The 18,710-nt window shown below is 28.5% G+C and overlaps 1 protein-coding gene across 1 annotated transcript in view; it reads left to right on the top strand.

The window, feature by feature from the left end:
• Positions 1-18,180, top strand: part of LOC107436849 (uncharacterized) — a 55,044-nt gene extending 36,864 nt beyond the window's left edge. The window contains exons 18-24 of the mRNA XM_087157026.1: positions 1,254-3,677; positions 5,124-5,167; positions 8,071-8,123; positions 12,699-12,849; positions 14,659-14,804; positions 15,372-15,437; positions 16,506-18,180. Coding sequence (XP_087013152.1) covers positions 1,254-3,677; positions 5,124-5,167; positions 8,071-8,123; positions 12,699-12,849; positions 14,659-14,804; positions 15,372-15,437; positions 16,506-16,585 — 2,964 coding nt within the window. The 3' untranslated portion in view covers positions 16,586-18,180. The remainder of the gene's footprint in view (positions 1-1,253; positions 3,678-5,123; positions 5,168-8,070; positions 8,124-12,698; positions 12,850-14,658; positions 14,805-15,371; positions 15,438-16,505) is intronic.
• The last annotated feature ends 530 nt before the right edge of the window (positions 18,181-18,710 follow it).

Below are 18,710 nucleotides of genomic sequence, written 5' to 3' on the forward strand. Positions count from 1 at the left end.
GTCCAAACTATAACATTAAGTATTTGTAATTCAATACAAAATTGTGTGTTTTTTTTTTTTTTTTAAATTGGTAGTCACATTAGAAACTACCAACTTAACTTCATGGCAAATTCCTTACATTTTTATTTAAACCCAAAAGGTGCTTTATATGTCAGTAGAACGTGTTGCTCAAGCACAATGTCGTGTGAAAAATAGGTTAAGAGCTTGAGAAGGCTAAATTTGCAAATTTAGTTGTCTAACATACAAGGATGAAAATCTTCTGCGAATCTACGATTTTTCGCTTTTTGTATATTTCTTTGACTATTTAAAGATAAACACTCAATACTTATAAAACTAGCACAGAGAATAGTTAAAAAATAGTTCTTGAAGAATTTAATTAAAAACTGTCTCCATTACAAAAAAAGATAAAATTAAATTTACTAAAACAAAACAAGGTATTCTCTACCAAATTATTTGAATCTGTTTAAGTGGGAATTAATTCACTTTCATGAAATATACCCTAGCAACAATTTTATCTTGTTGAGTTCAGTATGGGTCATATAAGAACATGCACTGAAGGACCAAGTTTTTTTTTATTATTGACCATTAAATGTCCTATATAGAGTCAATATCTTAAAATAACAGCCCTTTGAATCTTTATTGACCCAAGATTTGTAAATATTGGTCCAATTAGATGCCAATTTAGTTTGTTGCTAAGGTGGTTACTTATGTAGCACTCTTTTTGCCTTTCTCTTTTATAAGGTTTATCATTTGTTTTATTATTCGTTTCTCTATTTTTGTGATGAATAAATTATTTATGGTTGCTTAACTCTTTCTTAATGTATATCTCTACTTGTGAAAAAAATCTAGCTGCTCTATTAAAAACATAATTTTTTTAAAAAATTTATTAGAGACCGAAACCTAAAGATGAAAAAATTCATTCTTCCCTGAAATTATTTTCGAAATAATAAGTATTTTTTCATTGATTTATATGTTAATAATTCCAATAATTGGTTCATGTATATTACCATAGCTTATAATACTTTAATTTATTAGGTCTGGATTTTGCAAAAAGAGTTTGATTGTTTAGTGTTTTATAGCTGAAAAAATAAGGAACTGCTGTTGTAGATTATTGGAATTAAGATATTTTCTGAATTTGAAAATAATATTGCTAAAATATATTTACAAAATTATAAGAGACTTGCGCTTGTTATGTGCCGTTTTTATTTAAACGTTTTATGATAAATTATTTTTAATATGCTTTTACTTTGCAGGTTATGGATAAATCCATAAATTGTATGACGTTTTCTCCTTTCCTTGAAAAGTCAAGAAAATTGGATGTTGATTTATCTGTGTGTGATGAAAGCTTTGGGGTCATAAACAGTTTAATAAACCGAAAAAGCCAAGCTGATAGAAATATAATAGATATAAGTCAAGAAATGTTTTTTCAGAGCTTAAACATTGTTATAAAAAAGCTAAGCAACATTTTGAACATTGAAACTTTGTTGCCATCAATTGCAAATCCTTACTTCAAAGTTATCTATCAGCTAGCTAATATAATATTTCAAAAGCATTTTATAGGTTATAAAGACTCAACCGATGAACAAATCAAAGATATGTTCAAGCTTTTAACTAAGATATTTGTCGGATTTAGTGATCAGGAAAATTCCGATGAGCATAATTCAGAACTCTTAATCCATTTTGATGAAATGTCGGAAAAATTATTTAAGGACATTGAGAAGCTGTCAATAAGTTCTGAAACTGATGCTTATGTTGAAACTAAAATTTCAAATATCTCTAATGGGAACGACTTAAGCTCTGAGTCACCGAATACTTATATAATGCCCTCTAGTTGTCAGTGTAAGGATCAAATACCATTGCTAGAAAAATCTATAAATACCCATCTTGAAACTATAAGTCATCTTCAGAGTAATCATGAGTTGTTGAAAAAACAGTTTAATTTGTCTGAAGATAAAATAAAGATACAAGAACAAGTCATAACTAGTTTAGAAAATGAAATAAAATTGAAGCTTAAATGTGGTGCAGAAATGGCAGATAATTTTACCCAAACTTCTTACATGACACAAATGAATGTGTCTTCTATGGAACCAATAGACAGAAAAAATCTTCCAAAACCTTCTGGTGATGACTCAAAAATTAGTGAAATGAACTGTTCAAATTGTCTAAAACCTCAGAATTATTCAGATAATCAAAATCATGAACTGTCTGAGGTCAAAAGTCAATTGTTTGATCTCGGAGAACAAATTCGAAAAATGATGGAAAGCAGTATGCCAAAAGCATACTATAGTGATATAGCTGAAGATGAACCAGTGAAAAATCTTGAAGCAAATTCAGTAGATTCTCTCAAGACAGAAATTGCAGCACTGAAAATAAGGCTTCACAAGATTAAGTTTTACATTCAAGACAAGACAGAGCAATCAGAACATATAGAAAACAAAATATTAGGCAAGATGGCAGAAATTAGCTCTCTGCAGAGGCAATGCTCATCAACTGAATTGGCATTGCAGGAGAAAGAAAAGCTGTTAAATATGCTCAATGGAGATATTTGCGAATTCAGAAAAGAAGTATCAGAAAAAGTGCTTTCAATTCGAGCCATGGGTGTAAAACTGAAGCATCTTGAGCTGGATGGTGTTAGATTAGTTGATGATCTCACTTACTTGAAAAGAATAACTAAAAGTTTTGCTGATACTGTTGTTGACAGTCATGCGGTTTTGAAGGATCTTCACCAACAGCAAGCCTTGAGACAGACCAAAATGACGCAGACTGTTGACAACTATCCTGATCTGGCTGCTCTTGAAGAAATTAGGGCACATGAATTTAAAGAGAGGGCACATTTGTGTCAAGAAAACACTTCTTTAAAACTAAAATTAGAAGAATTAAATAGGAAGGTTGAAAGTTTGGAGCTAGGTCTGAAATTAAAAGAAAATAATTTATCGCAGATTCAAAAGTCTTATCAGGAGGAAAAAGAAATGAACCTTTCTCGTCGTAAAGAACTGCAAGAAAGTTTGATGGAGACTATGCAAGAACACATTAAAAACCTTGAAGATAAATATGAAGAGGAAATCAAAAATCAAGAAAAAACTCTCTTTGGTATGATGGATAATAAGCTATCATCCCTCAAGGAAGAGTATAAGACCGAATGGGAGAAAAAACAAGAACATTATGAGAAATTGATCTCGGAGCTTACTGCAAAGTGTGAGAAAATAAAATCTGACTTGCAGGGCAAGTTGTCCGAGGAAATAAATGAGCACGAAGACGCTAAGCTTAAACTCAGAAATGAAATCAAAGACTTTGAAAACCGTGCATTAATCGCTAGTCAAGCTTATTATAAATTGAAGAACAAATTTAAAGAATATGTAAAATCTGTTCAAGACATGAGAATGATGAATGCCAAGCATGTTAAGGAGAAAGAGACACAGACTAATTCTGAAAATACCACTGCAGAAGCTTGCCATGAATGCAAAAATTTAAGACAAGAGCAAAAAGATTTGAAAAATTTATGTAAAATAAAAGGCTCTGAACTGGTCTCCTTAGAAAATAATAATCAAAATATGAGGAGAGAGATTGCAGCTCTTAAGAGAGACCTAGATTCAAAATATGCACTACTTCGTACCTGCAACTGTAGACTTATTCCTCGTCCAAAAGATATGCTTCACGGAGGTATTCATAAGACTAAAGTAAGTTAAATCTTTGTTGATATTAAGTTCCAAATTTTACTTAAGTCACAAATCGTTTGTAACATCTTGATTTTTTTCATTCAGTTAAATCAGGGGTGGACAACCTATTATGAGTGCCACCGTTGAAAGAAAGAAATTATGTGTGCTACTTTCAATTTTTCAAAAGTATTAAAAATTATTTTTGAAAAAGAGAAAATTATATATTTAAAGACTGATTATGGAAGTTTTAGGCAAATAACTTTTTTTCGTGTTGAACTGAATAGTGTAAATTTAAAAACTAATGTCTTTAATGAAACAGATGTACTACCTTAGGTTTTATTATTAGTTAACATTTTAAAATTTTTATTTAAAGATGTTCATTATGAGCAAAATTAAAATGCAGATGAATATGAACTTAGAATATTTAATTCAAAATAATTATTAAACAGTCTGTACCAATTCTTACTTAAGGGGATTTTGGATTTGCAGTTTCTTAAACAAAGAATAGAATAGACAACCATAGGAAAAATAGTGACTAAGCAGGAAAGACAATTCAAACCATTAGTTGTCTATCTCATTGCATAGTAATGCTGCTTTCTGGCACTTGTGTATTCAGTAGCCTATGACTAGATGGATCATTTGTTAGAATCCCTTTGCCGCCTGACTAACTGTGGGGAATATTTTGTGGTTTTTCTCTCCATGTGATGTAATCATGGCTAGTTCCATCAAAACGTCTTCCATGAAGGCTATTTTCAATGCTTGATCCAGGAGTTTCATTATCTTCTGGGTTGGGTTTCAATTGATTAGGCTATAGAGGTTTTAGCCCATAGATGGATTGGCTGCAAGGCCAGTTATAAATTAAAATTTGAATACCTAAAGTTTGTACACAATAAAATCTATTACCTCTGTTATAAAAATTTACTTTTAAATGGAATTTATGTTATCAGTATCTACATCCGTATAGTTTTTCTGCTCTTGTAGATTAACAAGAAGAAAAAAAACTATTTTTTATCATTTTTTTATGATAAAATAATTTCATTATTATTACAGTAGGTAACCGATTATCCGGAACGATCGGGACCATCGCTATTCCGGATAACTGATTTTTCCGGTTTTCTGAATCGCTACAAAAAGCTGTTTTTTTTTATTGTTAAACCCAACTTAAAAAAAAAAAATTTGGAAATAATCTTAAGAAGAAGAAAAAACGAAGTGATACACTAATGATTATTTCCAAAATGATGGTAAGGTAAACATCTTTCAAAAAAGAAAGAAAAATCTTATGAGGGAAAAAAAAAATTTTTTTTTAAATGGCGGGAAAATTTATTAAATTTCGTTCCGGTTTTTTGGTTTTCCGGTTTTCAGATTTCCGGATAACGGGTTCTGTACTGTATTTTATTCTCTTTTTTTAAAAAAAAAAACAAAAACAGTGGATTTTATTGTTTACTGAAGGAAAAACATGTCTTTTAGGTTTCTGATTCTGCAGAAGGTGACCTGGATCAAGATCGAATTGGGTATGTCATAAACAATTTCTTTTTGGGTTGGTTTTGTGAGCCTTATTTAAGTTTAACGCGATCCTAATTCTTAATACGGTTCGTTTAATTTTAAAATATGTATCTAAGCATAAAACTCGGTTATGAGCAAACCTTGAATTTGGCAAAAAATTTTTTTTAATTTTCTTCCTTTCAAAAGGGTTTACCCTGTTCTAAGGTGTAAATGTCGACTTTTTGAATTTCTAAAGTGCAATAAAAGTTAGGAGATTAACTTAAATATGAGAGTAACTCATTTGAACACAGAGATTTTATAGTTAAGCTTTTGGTATGTATTTAAGTACTGTGAATTCAGGAGTCGACCTGTACTCTTTGAAAATGCAGTACCCAGTTATAATATATTTAGAATATTTATACAAATAGTTTAAAATATTGTGAGTAAATAAGAAGGGATTTGATTAGTATTCGGCCCTTTTGCCAATACGAATTCCACTTTAAAAGTAAACAAAAAATTAAGATTTTAGCATTAAATCTTTTGTTTAAAAATTAAGAACGATTTTGTTTTGATTTCTTCTTTTCCTTTTGTTTAATTGTTTATGTTGCTTTCCTTATGTTACTTTAACTTAAGTAGGTTTCCATTAGACTTTAGTCTTCGCTTTTTCTTGCAGATGCATTAATTGGAAGACTGAATTGCTTATCTTTAAAATTTTATTTCAAAAATTAAGATCTATTTTGATTTTTTCTGTTTTGCTTTTTTAAGTAATGTTTGTTTTTTATAGGGGTTTTCATGGTAGCGTTGAATTTCTAAAAGCATTTCTGTTAGACATTTTCTTTTTTAATGTTTTACAGACAGCTTTTCTTCCAAAAAATAGTATTTTAGCAAAGTTTTGTTTTAAGAACTGAGAGAATTTTTTTTTCTCAACTTTATAGATTTAGTTTTTTTTTTTTTATCTTAAATATTTCTACTTAATTTGATGTAATCTTTATTATCTTAAACATTTGTCGTAAAGTTTTTCTCCCTTTACCCCAAATCAATAATAGAGCTAAGTTTTGATTATTTTTAAAAAATGACTAAACTTTTTACAATATAAGAAATATTTATCAATGATTTCTTGTTAAGTAAAGAAAGTTGTTATTGTATATACAAATATTGCTAAAAGGCGGAATGTTCTGTATACTGCCGATTTTTTATTTTGACCGAATATTTGGCCAAAGTACTATTCGTTGCATCCCTATAAATAAACAACATTGATGTCCTTCATTCATCCCACATATAATTATATATATTTATTATGTATATTATATATTAATCATCTATACATTAATCCTGAAAAATTTCCTGACTTTATGATGGAGAATAGAAAATTTTCTACACTTTTGTTTGCCCATTCTCTTACAATGGGAAGAATTTAAATTCATGTTGGTGAACCATTTCTAAGGAAAACTTCAATTTACCTTAATTTACCTTCAATTTGGTATTTGATTTGTTATGAATAATCTGAATTAAATTGCTATATAATAAATTGTCAAAACTAGCACATTGTTGGGGGAAGAGTTATCGACAATGCCAACCTTCATCTATCAAAAGGTACCTCGTGATTGGATCAAGTTAGCATGTCCTATACACCAGTGAATTGATGTTTAATAATCGTAGTGGTAGTTATGCCACAATACTCCCCCACCAGAATTTTATCGGGATAGAATTCGATGAACGGATACCACTAGTTGCTGTATTTGTGAAAGACCGAGAGAGCTGGATTAAGGTCACCGGATTTTTGAGTGCTGAATCTGAGAGGTGTATTAACTTCACGGTCGTAGTCGCTCCTGTATTGCCTTTAGCAGTCGAGTGTATGCAGGCTGACATTGTGTATGATTGAGATGAGACTGAGCAGCAACAGCGTGAGGAGGTGGATAATGTCACAGTAAGTAGCAAATTAGCTGTTGAATGTGGACCGTCCAACGAAGTGGGTGTTATTGTCAAGATAGGCACGTGTTCGCATCACGTCCGTAAGTCACCAATGTGGGAGCAAGGAGTTATCGACAGTGCCAACCTTCATCTATCAAAAGGTACCTCGTGATTGGATCAAGTTAGCATGTCTTATATACCAGTGAATTGATGTTTAATAATTGTTGTGGTAGTTACGCCGCAACATTATTAATTTAAAACTAGCACATAAAATATGCTATCAAAATTAGCAGTCTTCATAGAATTAGCATATGCTGTTCAATATATTTTCTTTATATTAAATTTTTCAACATTTAAAATTTTCATAAAATTATCTACATTTTAAATATTACCCTTTCACTTTAGACTATTTAATACTTTATTTTTTATTGATTTAATTACTTAAAATTACACTTCATGATAATTATGCTGTTTAATTTTGTGGCAAATATAAGTAAACTAAAGCATGAGAAATTTGAGAAGAATTACTTCTGATATTTATTTATTTTTAAAAATTATAAAATATTACATTTCTTTAAAATTGATAAATTCTTTAAAATGTCTCACATTATGTACACAAAATATCTGATCAAATTAAAAATGCATAGGAAAACAACAATCCTCTGCATATCTTTTTCACACTAAAATGCTTTGCAATCAATGTTTTAATTTATACTATGTAGTTTAACTTCTTTTAATGAAAGAGCTTTTGGAAGACAGCATTTTTCTGTACATCGAAAAAAAAAAATACTGAGTTAATTAATGTATCCTTTAAAGCTACTTTGAGGGGTATAAAATCTGGGTTTAATCGTCTAAATTCTGCTCTGAAATTACTAAAATTTTTAAGGCATAATTTTCTTCTTTATAATTTTTGAAAGTTTCATAAAAAGTACATGGCTCTAGTAGAAATTTGTAACATTTTTGTAATATTCTAGCGCAAATTTAAATCTTGTTTGCTTTAACATTTTCTCTATTTAATTAGGAAGAAGACTGATCTAGATCCTAGAGAAATATTGAAGCTTGACTTTGTTCAAAGTATGCTTTTTAAAGTTCACTGTTAATAATATTTTGTATAAGCTTGTTCTTTAAAGACTCTGTTGCCACGTGAGCCGAGCCCTTTTAACAAATATATGCTATTTTTATAGTTGTTGTGAGAACATACTGGTGCTGGTTAAAGATGAATGAAACTTAACTTAGTTTAGACTGGTGGGTTAAGTTTCATTTATCAGAATGAAACTTAACCCAACAGTCTGAAGAATTTCCGGGTTTCTAAACTTTTGATTTTACTTTATCAATTTTATTCTCTTTATGATATAAAGCTTAACAATTTGCTGCACTGTCAGTGCGCACATATAATAAAAAAAACCCCCAAAAAAATTTATGAAAATAATTTAAATGTTTTCCTTTTATGTAGAATAATTTAACAGGCTTTTTCATTTATTTTTTCATGATTTGAGTTTATAAGTATTTCTAGAATTTTTGTTCTTTACCAACTTTCATGCCTGGGTAAATACCCCAAGGTATACCCAGGATTTAATACCAGGGTGCGTACAGACTCCTTATACTCCTTAGAAACTCCTTGGAAATAAAGAAGTCTCCAAGGAGTACTTGGAACTACTTAGATTTCCAAATTAGTCCTTAGAAACTCCTTAGATTATTGCTTTGCATAGATGAACTTACGAAGTCTGCTGATGAATTTGCTGTCCAAGCTGGGAAACTAAATGATATGCAGTGGTGCAAGTGCTGCGCTGATCCGCTCCAATTGTGGAAATCTGCTCCTACATACTCCAAATTGAAGTAGTTGGCTTAAATTGCTCCAAAAAGGATATTTTTCCCTGGGTATCGTGAAGTCACAATTTTGCGGCAACCCAGCTACTGCCATGTGGGTTGCTCTGGATTCAGTGGGAAGGATTCTTGCACTTTCATGTGCAACTCTGCCTTATTTTGCAAGATCTTCTCAATTTCAGTCTTCATTTTCCACTCTCTGAAATGGAACCGAAACTTCTCTCGAATTTTCGGGGACCAACTAAACATTGCCAAATTTTAATGGCAAGAGAAAATTTTATTTCTCTTGTTAATTTCATAGTTATTGAAGTGCTATCAACTTCGTCAGTGGAAAACTCATGGCTTTCTTGCGCTATTCTATTTATAGATTAGTACCATGATCTTTGAATTAATTTGAGGGACCATTCACTAAGTACATATTTTCATGTTGATCCTCAGAGCAGTCAAGAATCACAAAACTTCATAGCCTCAAAATTTCCATCTCCCCTTTATTCATTTAATTTAATAAAGCTAAAAATTAATTGAGTTTCTAAAACGTAATTTTTTTATCTGAGGGACCATCCACTAATTGCATATTGTATTTAAACATTGATTTTACTTAATTGATTTTTTTTAAATAATATTTTTCTGTTTTTTACTTATTGCATTTTATTATTGTATTATTACTTTCAAAATTTTCGGTGCTCTTAATTTGTTCAAGGAAAAAACTTAATAATATTTAGAGGCAAGCATGAAGAGAGGGGCTTTCAGTATTTTAAATGCTGCAAAAAATCTCATGTTTTTCAGATTTGTCATTCAAAAATACTTTAATTCATCTCTTAATGATTTAAAAATGATCTTTGATTTAAAACAATTTATATAAAAAATTTTAATTATCACAGATTTGTGAAAGATTATGAGGGTAGGGACAATATAATAATTTACTTCTGACAATTTTTTTTAAGCTTCAATACTCATTGAATTTGCATTTAAAAATTATTTAATTTTTTTAATCATTTCATTAATAAAATACTGTACTAGGTAACCAATTTTAATAAAAATTTATTAGGGGCCATTCACTAATTTACATTTGTAATAAAAATTTATTAAAGTTTTCTTAATTTGCTTAATTCTTTACATATTTTTATGAATTCAGTATGATCAATATTAATCTTGTTAATGTTTTGTTGAATATGCAATTACCAATAACATATATTAAAATTTTAAAGAAAAATACACTCGATAACCTTAAATAGTAGTTAAACTAATTAGAGTCTTGAATTATCATTTACAGAATTAAATAAAGTAATTATTAATTTAGAAAATAGTATGAGCCACGCAATATTGAATTTATTTAAATTGCTTTTGCCAAAAGCTCTTTTTTTTGTTGAAAAAAACGAAATATTTTGGCTATATTAAATTAATTTTTAGGTCTTTTCCAAACTGAGACACCATTGTATCACTTGCTGTATGATGAAATGGTGTCTCTAGTTAAGGCATTGTTAGGGCGTTTTTTAAAGAGTTCTGCTTTTCTTAGTTTGTCAGGAAAGGACTTAAAATCATTGGATGTAGAAAACGCAGATATTTGGCAAAATTCAAATTTAATAGATGTTGGACTAGATACCACAAATGTGATGACATCATTATCTTCTGCAGAAAAAAATTCTATGTGTTTAGGTGCCAGATCTATGGCATGTGCAAAAAAGTTATTAAAAGCATTGCCTCTTGAAAATAGGTTACTGTTCCATCTTAAAGTGTTGCATCCTGTAATGAAAATGGAAGACACTTCTATTAAGGCATCTTTGTTACTAGATGAATGAACGAGGTTACATAGAAAACCAGAAGGTTATTCTTCTGACTGAAATGAATATGCACCAATTGATATGTTTTGGAAAAACTATTTTGTGAAGAAAGAAAATTTGAGAAATATCAAATATCCTCTTTTAGCAAAGCTTTTTAAATCTCTTTTGTGCATACCACATGGGAATGTCGTTGTTGAAAGAAGTTTTAGTGTGAACAAAAGGCAAGTTTACAGTAGGGCAAGTTTAAATTCACATAGTATTAAAGGTTTGAGACAAGTTATGTCACATATCAACAAAATAGGGGGTTTTAATAACTTTAAAGTTGACAAAAATATGATTAAGTGGCTTGTGCAGCATTTAAAAATTATTCTGCTCGATTAGAGGTTGAGAAAAAAAGAATGTGAAAACACTGAAACTGAGGAAAGCTGCTGAAATTGATTTGCAAAAAAGAATTGAAGGCTTCTCAGGATCTCTTAGCCACAGCTGAAAAAAATATTAAAAACGGGTTAAATAATAAAAACATGTCGATTATAGAAAGAGAACAGATCCTTTTATCTGAGGAAAAGTTGAGGATAGCAGAATATTTAACAGCATTGGAAGATACCAAATAGAAACTTAATTTTTTAATGCAGGGACCTTCATAAAAATGAAAAAAATAAGACATGTTATTAATAAACAAAATTGAAAATTCTTGTTATTAAATTCTTGTTTTAATTCTTTTTATTACATATGCTCCAAATCTTCATTTCGCTGCTCCAAAATTGCTTTTATGTTGCTCCAAAGCCATGTTTAGCCACTTGCACCTCTGGATATGACTTAGCTGTCAAAATCTAGCAGTTTAAGAAAACTTTTAAAAGAATAAAAATTGAATTGCAAGAGTTAGAAGAAGAAAAATAACTGCAAATTTTACATGTTACAAGCAAACTTAATTAATAATTTGCTGTAATTGTTTTTTTTTTTTTTTGGTATAAAATGCCTTAGATTTTCTTATGTATTCAAATTTAAAAATATAAGATTGGTAGATTTTTATGTCAATCCTTAACATCTGTACTTTAACAAGATTTATTAAAATATTTGAAATTGGAAAATGTATTTATGTGTTAAAGTGATAACTTAATTTATTTTTCTTGACGAAGTTTGACAAAGTCAAAATTTTTTTCAAAAGGGATGGAAATTAAATTCAAAATATACATTTTTTTAAGTTCCTTATAATAACTGCTTTTTAATTTTTAAAAAAAACTATCTTTTACACAAAGTTTTTAAATTTTTGATAAGTCCTTAAAATTTTGGACTCCTTGGATACTCCTTGGATTTCTTCTTCTGATCTCTGTATGAACACTGAATACCCAAAATTTATGAATGGGCAGATATTTATGAATTTAATTGATTTTGTTTTTATGGTTTGCAAAATTATATTTTAGACACAAATTAGGTACACGAGCAATAGTTAATTTCTTATTAAGGATTTATATTATTGCAATATATTTGTAAATTGTTTTTTAAATCATTGGGTTCTTTTTTAAATTTGTTAGAAGGGGGGCTAAATACTTAAATTGTTATTCTAAAACAAGCTACTAAACTAAGAAATATTTATCCTTTTGCCGACCTATCAGGGAGATCTTCCTGTTTGGCAATAATTAGTTATAGCTTTTAAAAAATGTGTAATGTTTAGCTTTATACTCAGATGTGGCAAAATGTTAAGAGACCCAAACTTTCTACCACTCTCCTCATTAAACTATTGAGATCATATTTCCACATTGCGATCATATCTCCAATATTAGTCGGAAATTCAATCTGTAAAAAAAAATTATGCTTATTCAGGGAAGGTACACATTTGTGTCTTATTCTCTAACTTAATAGGTAGCATAAATTAATTAGTTAACCATTCAAAGCATTGTGATTTGCTCTTAGTTTGGGAAAATCCATTAATTGAAGAAAAGGTAATTCAAGGTATATCCTAAAATTTAAAAAAAAACAAAAAAATTAGAACAAGAAGATGTAAAACATTTATTAAGTTCTCAATTCCTCTTTGTTATGTTTTTAGAAGCTATTGATGAAGCAAGAGAATCTGAACGAGCAATATTCAACAGCGGTGAAGGACCTGCTAGTCAGGAGATGTGCATCCTTTTAAGAAGAAAATTAAATAAGAAAGATAAAGAAATATCTGAATTGAGAAACATAATATCCCAAAAACAGTTAAGTTAATTTGCGTTGTTTCCCACTGTTAAAATATCTTTAGGTTCATAATGAACTTAATTTAATAACCATTTTTCTTTTAACCTTCAGTAGGGGCAACCCAAACCAATATTCAAATCCAGACGTTTTATATTATTTAATGAAAAAAACTATTGTAGACTAGCCATGACAATTTGAACTGAACTAGAGTTTAGAAGGTTCAGATATCAGAAATTTCTTGGTTTTTTATAACTTATTTTAGCCAATGAAGAAGGGTCGAAGTTAACGATCAAAAATTAGAAATAGTCTTCAATTGCCTTCATTAAGTTTTTCTTGCCTTCTTAAGTTTTCATAGCCTGAATTGCCTTTCCAACATTTACTGTTGCGAAATTCAGCATCCAGGATTGCATAAGTTTCAGACAAGATTCAGATGATAATTAGCTTCATAAGGAAACATAAGAGACTATTCTTTAAATTTAAATAAGGAAAAATGTTTTTTTTTTTTGTGTGTGTGTGTGTGTTTATTTTAGGATGCAAAATTTACGTCTTTCTCTTTCCTTTTTTAATTTCAATAAATGCCAAGTTGTTTAAACTATCCCATCTTCATTTCAAATCACATAACTGTTACCTTGCTGAATTTTGACATAGTTTGCAAAATCTCTATTCTTAAAATAGGATATTACTACAACATGCATTTTGAAATCACTCTGTCATCTGATCACTATTTGATGCAGTGATTTCATCATAAATCTATATTATTTTGCCTTTCGCTTAGTTTTTTAATGCAGCATTATTACCATATGTGAATTTCTGCAAATTAGCTATTGCTTAATATTGATTAGGCTAGTTTTTAAAGGTGTCTGGATTAAATTCAAATTTTTTTTTTTTTTTTAATTACTGATAAAGTAAACATTGACAATGTTAACACAAGGCCATGGAATTTCGTTTTTTGGGGGAGCAAAGTGCGGATTTATTGTAATTTTAAGTTTTAAAAAAAACCTCTCAAAATGCTGCAACAAACTTGAAAAATAAATAATATTGAAAGTTATTAATAACACTGTTAGATCTGACGCAGTCAAACTGGCTTATAATGAGCGAGAAGGAACCATAACCGGAACCATTCTCGTTAAAAATTATAAAATTATGTTTTACTGTACTTCGTAAAATATGGTTATTTTAATTAGTTGAACAATTTATTAAATTATTTATTTATTCCCACTTTGGAAACAGAGAAAACTTGGAATTAACAGGTAATTTAAAAATACCACTTTAAAATTATCAACTTTGGACGTTTGCAAAGTATTAGTGATTAATAAAATTATCACCCACAATTCCAATTCTAACTATTAGATATTAAAACTGATTTAGATAGCCAGTCATATCTTAACAAGCAGTACTATCGTCATTTATTTTTTTTTGTCATCAGTATAAATAATTCTAATCAACCATTTTGTTATTTCCCTACCTATTAAAAAAGTATTTTTAAAATTTAAGTTTTTTAAAACAATAAGACAATTTTAAACAGCTAACTATAGTAAAGAATTTAACAAATAAAGATAACAATTTTTATTTATTGGATATTTAGTATGTACACAAATATTTTGTTTTCTTATTTAATTTTCTAAAAAAAAAAAATTCTAATTTTAAACTTCAACTCCAACTGATATAAATCATTAAAATCTGAGAAATTTTAAAATTGACTCTTGTTTTGCACTGGGAGTATCCATCCTGTTATTATATTTAAAATTGCACCTTTTTTTATCTATTTATTTTTTTCTGTATTCTGAGACACTCAGGCATATTTTAATGCAAACTCTTATCTTATTTAGACTTGGTCAAAATCCACCAGCAAAGTCAAATCGTGAAAATATACCAATGCATCCTTTAGATGTTGAGGTTTTGAATAATTTTACTCCTAAAACTGCAAGCAAACCTGTTGATGATGCCCTATTAAAAGCTCAGCCCAAGAAAATTCGTAAGTACCTCCTTTTCAAAGTCCAGGCTACAGATAAATTTGTTCATTTGCATAACTGCCAATCATTCTACGTCTTGCAGAAGCTTCTGTATTTATGTCCCATTTTCTGTAATGAGCCTGAAATCTTCCGCTTTTTGAAAAAAGAACATATTTTGTACTGTCTTGGATCTTGTGTGAAGATGGCTCACCTCCCTTGGTCTTATAATGATATCTTGAAATTTTAGTATGCTTCCGCCTGATCGATATTGCATGCCATTCAATATTGCAAAATATACAATGATAAGCATTGAATACTATAAAAAAAATACTTTTCCTCTATTTTGGATTTATTTTAACTGATTGTGCTCTAACACTGTATTCTACATAAAAAACGCTATATTTCACTAATTAAATTATTGCTTTGAATAAGGAATAAAAATTGAAAATACATAAAATCTTCTATAGTTTATGTAAATTCTTCTACAATTTTGTAGTAAATCTTTCATATTTCAAAAATTATGAATTGGCAGTTATGCATTTTTCATCCTTACTAAAAAAAATTTATTCTAAATATTTTATATATTTTAGTTCTTGAAAAGAATAAACCTGAAAAAGTGGAAGCTCCTAGAAATAAATGGTTCATGACGAAAGAAGGTACTCTATTGCATTTCTTTCTAACATTTTTATAATTCTGTTTTCTCTCTCTTTCTTTACTCTTCCCCCCCCCTTTTTTTTTTTTTTGCCATTTCCCATTTTTAAAAAAATCAATATGAAGTCAGCCTTTGTTTATGCAAACAATGTATATCAATATCTATGCAGCATTTGCACAAGGATTGAACCAGGGTTGCAGGAATACAAATTGGCTTTAGGAGAGTGAAATGAACCTGTTTTTAACTCAATTGATAGTTAATTATCCTGTGGTGCATTATGAAAATTTCAGAGAGTTTCTATAATATTCTTGAATTATATTTTCTAATAAAATTATTGTAAATTATCTCTTTCTGCTTTAATTTTGAAACTTGGACTTAATAAAAATATTTTAAAGGACTAGGTAATATAGAAAATTATGTTAGTACAATACAGTCTTTCCCTGATCAGAAGCCCTGAATCAAACACATAAGAGTAGCATGCTGATTTGGTTTTTTGCTACAATAACAGAAAGTGGGATGAAAACTATTAGAAAAATACATTGTTATTCTATGCTATTTAAATAAATGTAGTGTGAAGGAAACCATAAAATTTTTCAAGATTTTTCTTGATTTTATGTTTTGAGAAAGAATAAGAAAAGTTGATAAGTTTAATGAAAACAAAGATAAAACAGAAGGGCTGGTGAAAGGGGTTGACTGCCAATAGTTCTGAAGATAATTTAGTTATCCAAAGAAAAAAAAATTAAAAACGATTTTTATTTATAAGTCGAAAAAATTGGATTGTAGGATATGCAAATTTTAGTATCATTTTAAAGAATGTAATTTTGTTTGACAAAAAAAAATATATATATGAACAAAGTTGGTCTAATAGTTGTTGATAAATCAAATCTTAAAGATATTAAATTTTTTTTTTAATTGGTTGGATTGATTTCATTCAAAAAATTTTGTTTGTCATTTAAATTTAGAATGCATACTTTAAAATAATCCATACTATACAATTCATAATTATTTAGTTATTTTTATATTAAATAATAATGTCTGTACATGTATAATCTGATGAAAATTTTTATTTTAGAGGAAGAAATGGCAAAAAAATTGGATGAGGATCAGCGTAAATACAGAGAAAGAGATCTCGATAATTGTAAACAGCAATGATCGGTGCTGTTAATTTTTAGTTCTTTCAAGTTCATTTAAAAACATTTATATTGATTTTTTTTTAAAATTAATTATATTTTTATAAATTGTATATATGATTGTATTGTTTATTTGCTATTGTCTTGCATATATGTTTACTTGCATGAGTGCCACTCTTCCATCCTGAGTACTGAAATCAGTCTTGTGAATTCTATACTACAATTAATCTCTTTCCAATTTGTTTTTTGAATTTTTCAAAAAAATTCTTATTCTTAAAAAGTAACAAATATTTTTGGTTAAAAATAATTTTAAAAAGTATTACTTTTTAGTGAAAACATTATTTTTCGTAATTATTGCAATATAATCAAATGGTGTCACGCCACAATTTAAGAATTGGAATGATGAAACTTCAAATAATATATGCGCCATTCTCATGAAAAGATGCCTCTTGCAGTTATTGAGCTATATTTTTCTGGAAATTCTGTCAAGCAAACAACCTTAAACTGTATTAATTAATTTAAAAAAATGAGTTCAGTCTTGAATATTTTTTGGGGTGGCACCCATGTTAAATGTTTTTATGCGTTTTAGATGTATTTTATTATAGTGTTAGTGTATTTATTCAAGCTATATTATAAAATACAATACACTGTTCTCTTCTGTCTTGCCTTTAATGCATATTTCATACTTATAGTTTCTAACTTGTACTGCTGTTGGAAAAAATATTTGCGAAGTAATAACAGTTCAAGTACAAAACTTTGTTCTAAAAATTGAGCTACTTCCCCAACACTTATAAGCATAATTGCTTATTAATAGATTTTATATTCATATGTTAGAAAACTTTTCATAGTTTGTAATTTTTTTTAACTTAAACTAATTTTTTACATTATTATTAGAACATAAATGTTGCCATAACTAAGAGAAATTTTCTTCAAGATCCATAAAAGTTGGCAGCTAAGCTAATATTATAGGGGTGCTAACTATTACGATTAATCGGTATTGATTACGATTTCGTAGCAAGATTACATTTCAGTATTAAAAATTAAGGTTTTAATAATTTTCATAATAATTAAAATATTTTTTCCTCCTAAATATTCTAACAATAAATAAAACGAAAACTATTTGATAGAAACAAATAAAAATAAAAAAAGATTAAAGAAATCTCCTTTCCCCTTCTATAACAAACTATTTTGAAAACTTAATCTCTTCGTACAGAAAAGCAAACAACTGAACATCTACTTGAATCTGAAATGGGAGGAAAAAATTTTAGGGTAAAATACAGGATGATGAAAAGACAATAAGGGATAGTTCTAATTTAACCAAAAAACATTGATTCCAATTAATCAATTTTATTTAATAATAAAGTATAGAATTTCAGTGTTGTATCAGTTTTAATTTAGTACCATTATCTGAGTATTGCTTTTTTATTCAACAGTAAATTTATACATAATTTTGTAAATATTATATATTGATGAAGAGTTTAAGTGGTATATATACCTTATTTTAGAGCTAATTTGGAAAGTTGGCACCCTTGCATGGGGCAATAATTTTAATTAAATGTCTTTTTAAACTGATGTCAATTTTTTTTTCCTTCAATGAATAAAGTTCTTAAGAATATACTTTTAAAGTCTATTTTAAAAAAAGTTCTAGCTATTTTAGTTTTCATTTCTTCAAAACGAGAAAATAAATAAACTATATGCAGTCATATTGGAACCATTATACACAGGCAATCTGATTTACAAATATGGTTGAGAGAATGCAGTACGCCAAAAAACGGACCATCCTGAATAACTTCTGATTTAATGATTGGATTTTTACGTTCTAAAACTCAATCTTAATGACTTAAAGGGGTGACCTCAAATATGCAATTAATAAGTGTAGACGATATATTAAGTTATAAAATCAAACACAAAAAAGTCAAGTTCCTAATTTTGGACCCCTTAATGTTAATTTTACTTTTTGCTGTACCTTGAGAACTTAAGCGAATTGAAAATATTTTGCACACAATTATAAATTTCGTTTATCCAAAGATAATTCAGTTATTCAAAGATCCATGCAAAAAATAGCATCAGTCAATATTTTTTTTATTATTATTATTTAAAGAATGGTAAAAAAAAGTTTTTGTAAGGTATACAATTTTTTGCAGTAT

Source organism: Parasteatoda tepidariorum, chromosome 2 (genome assembly GCF_982258835.1).
Source record: "Parasteatoda tepidariorum strain Cologne lab strain chromosome 2, Ptep-v5.0, whole genome shotgun sequence".
Classification (NCBI taxonomy): domain Eukaryota; kingdom Metazoa; phylum Arthropoda; class Arachnida; order Araneae; family Theridiidae; genus Parasteatoda; species Parasteatoda tepidariorum.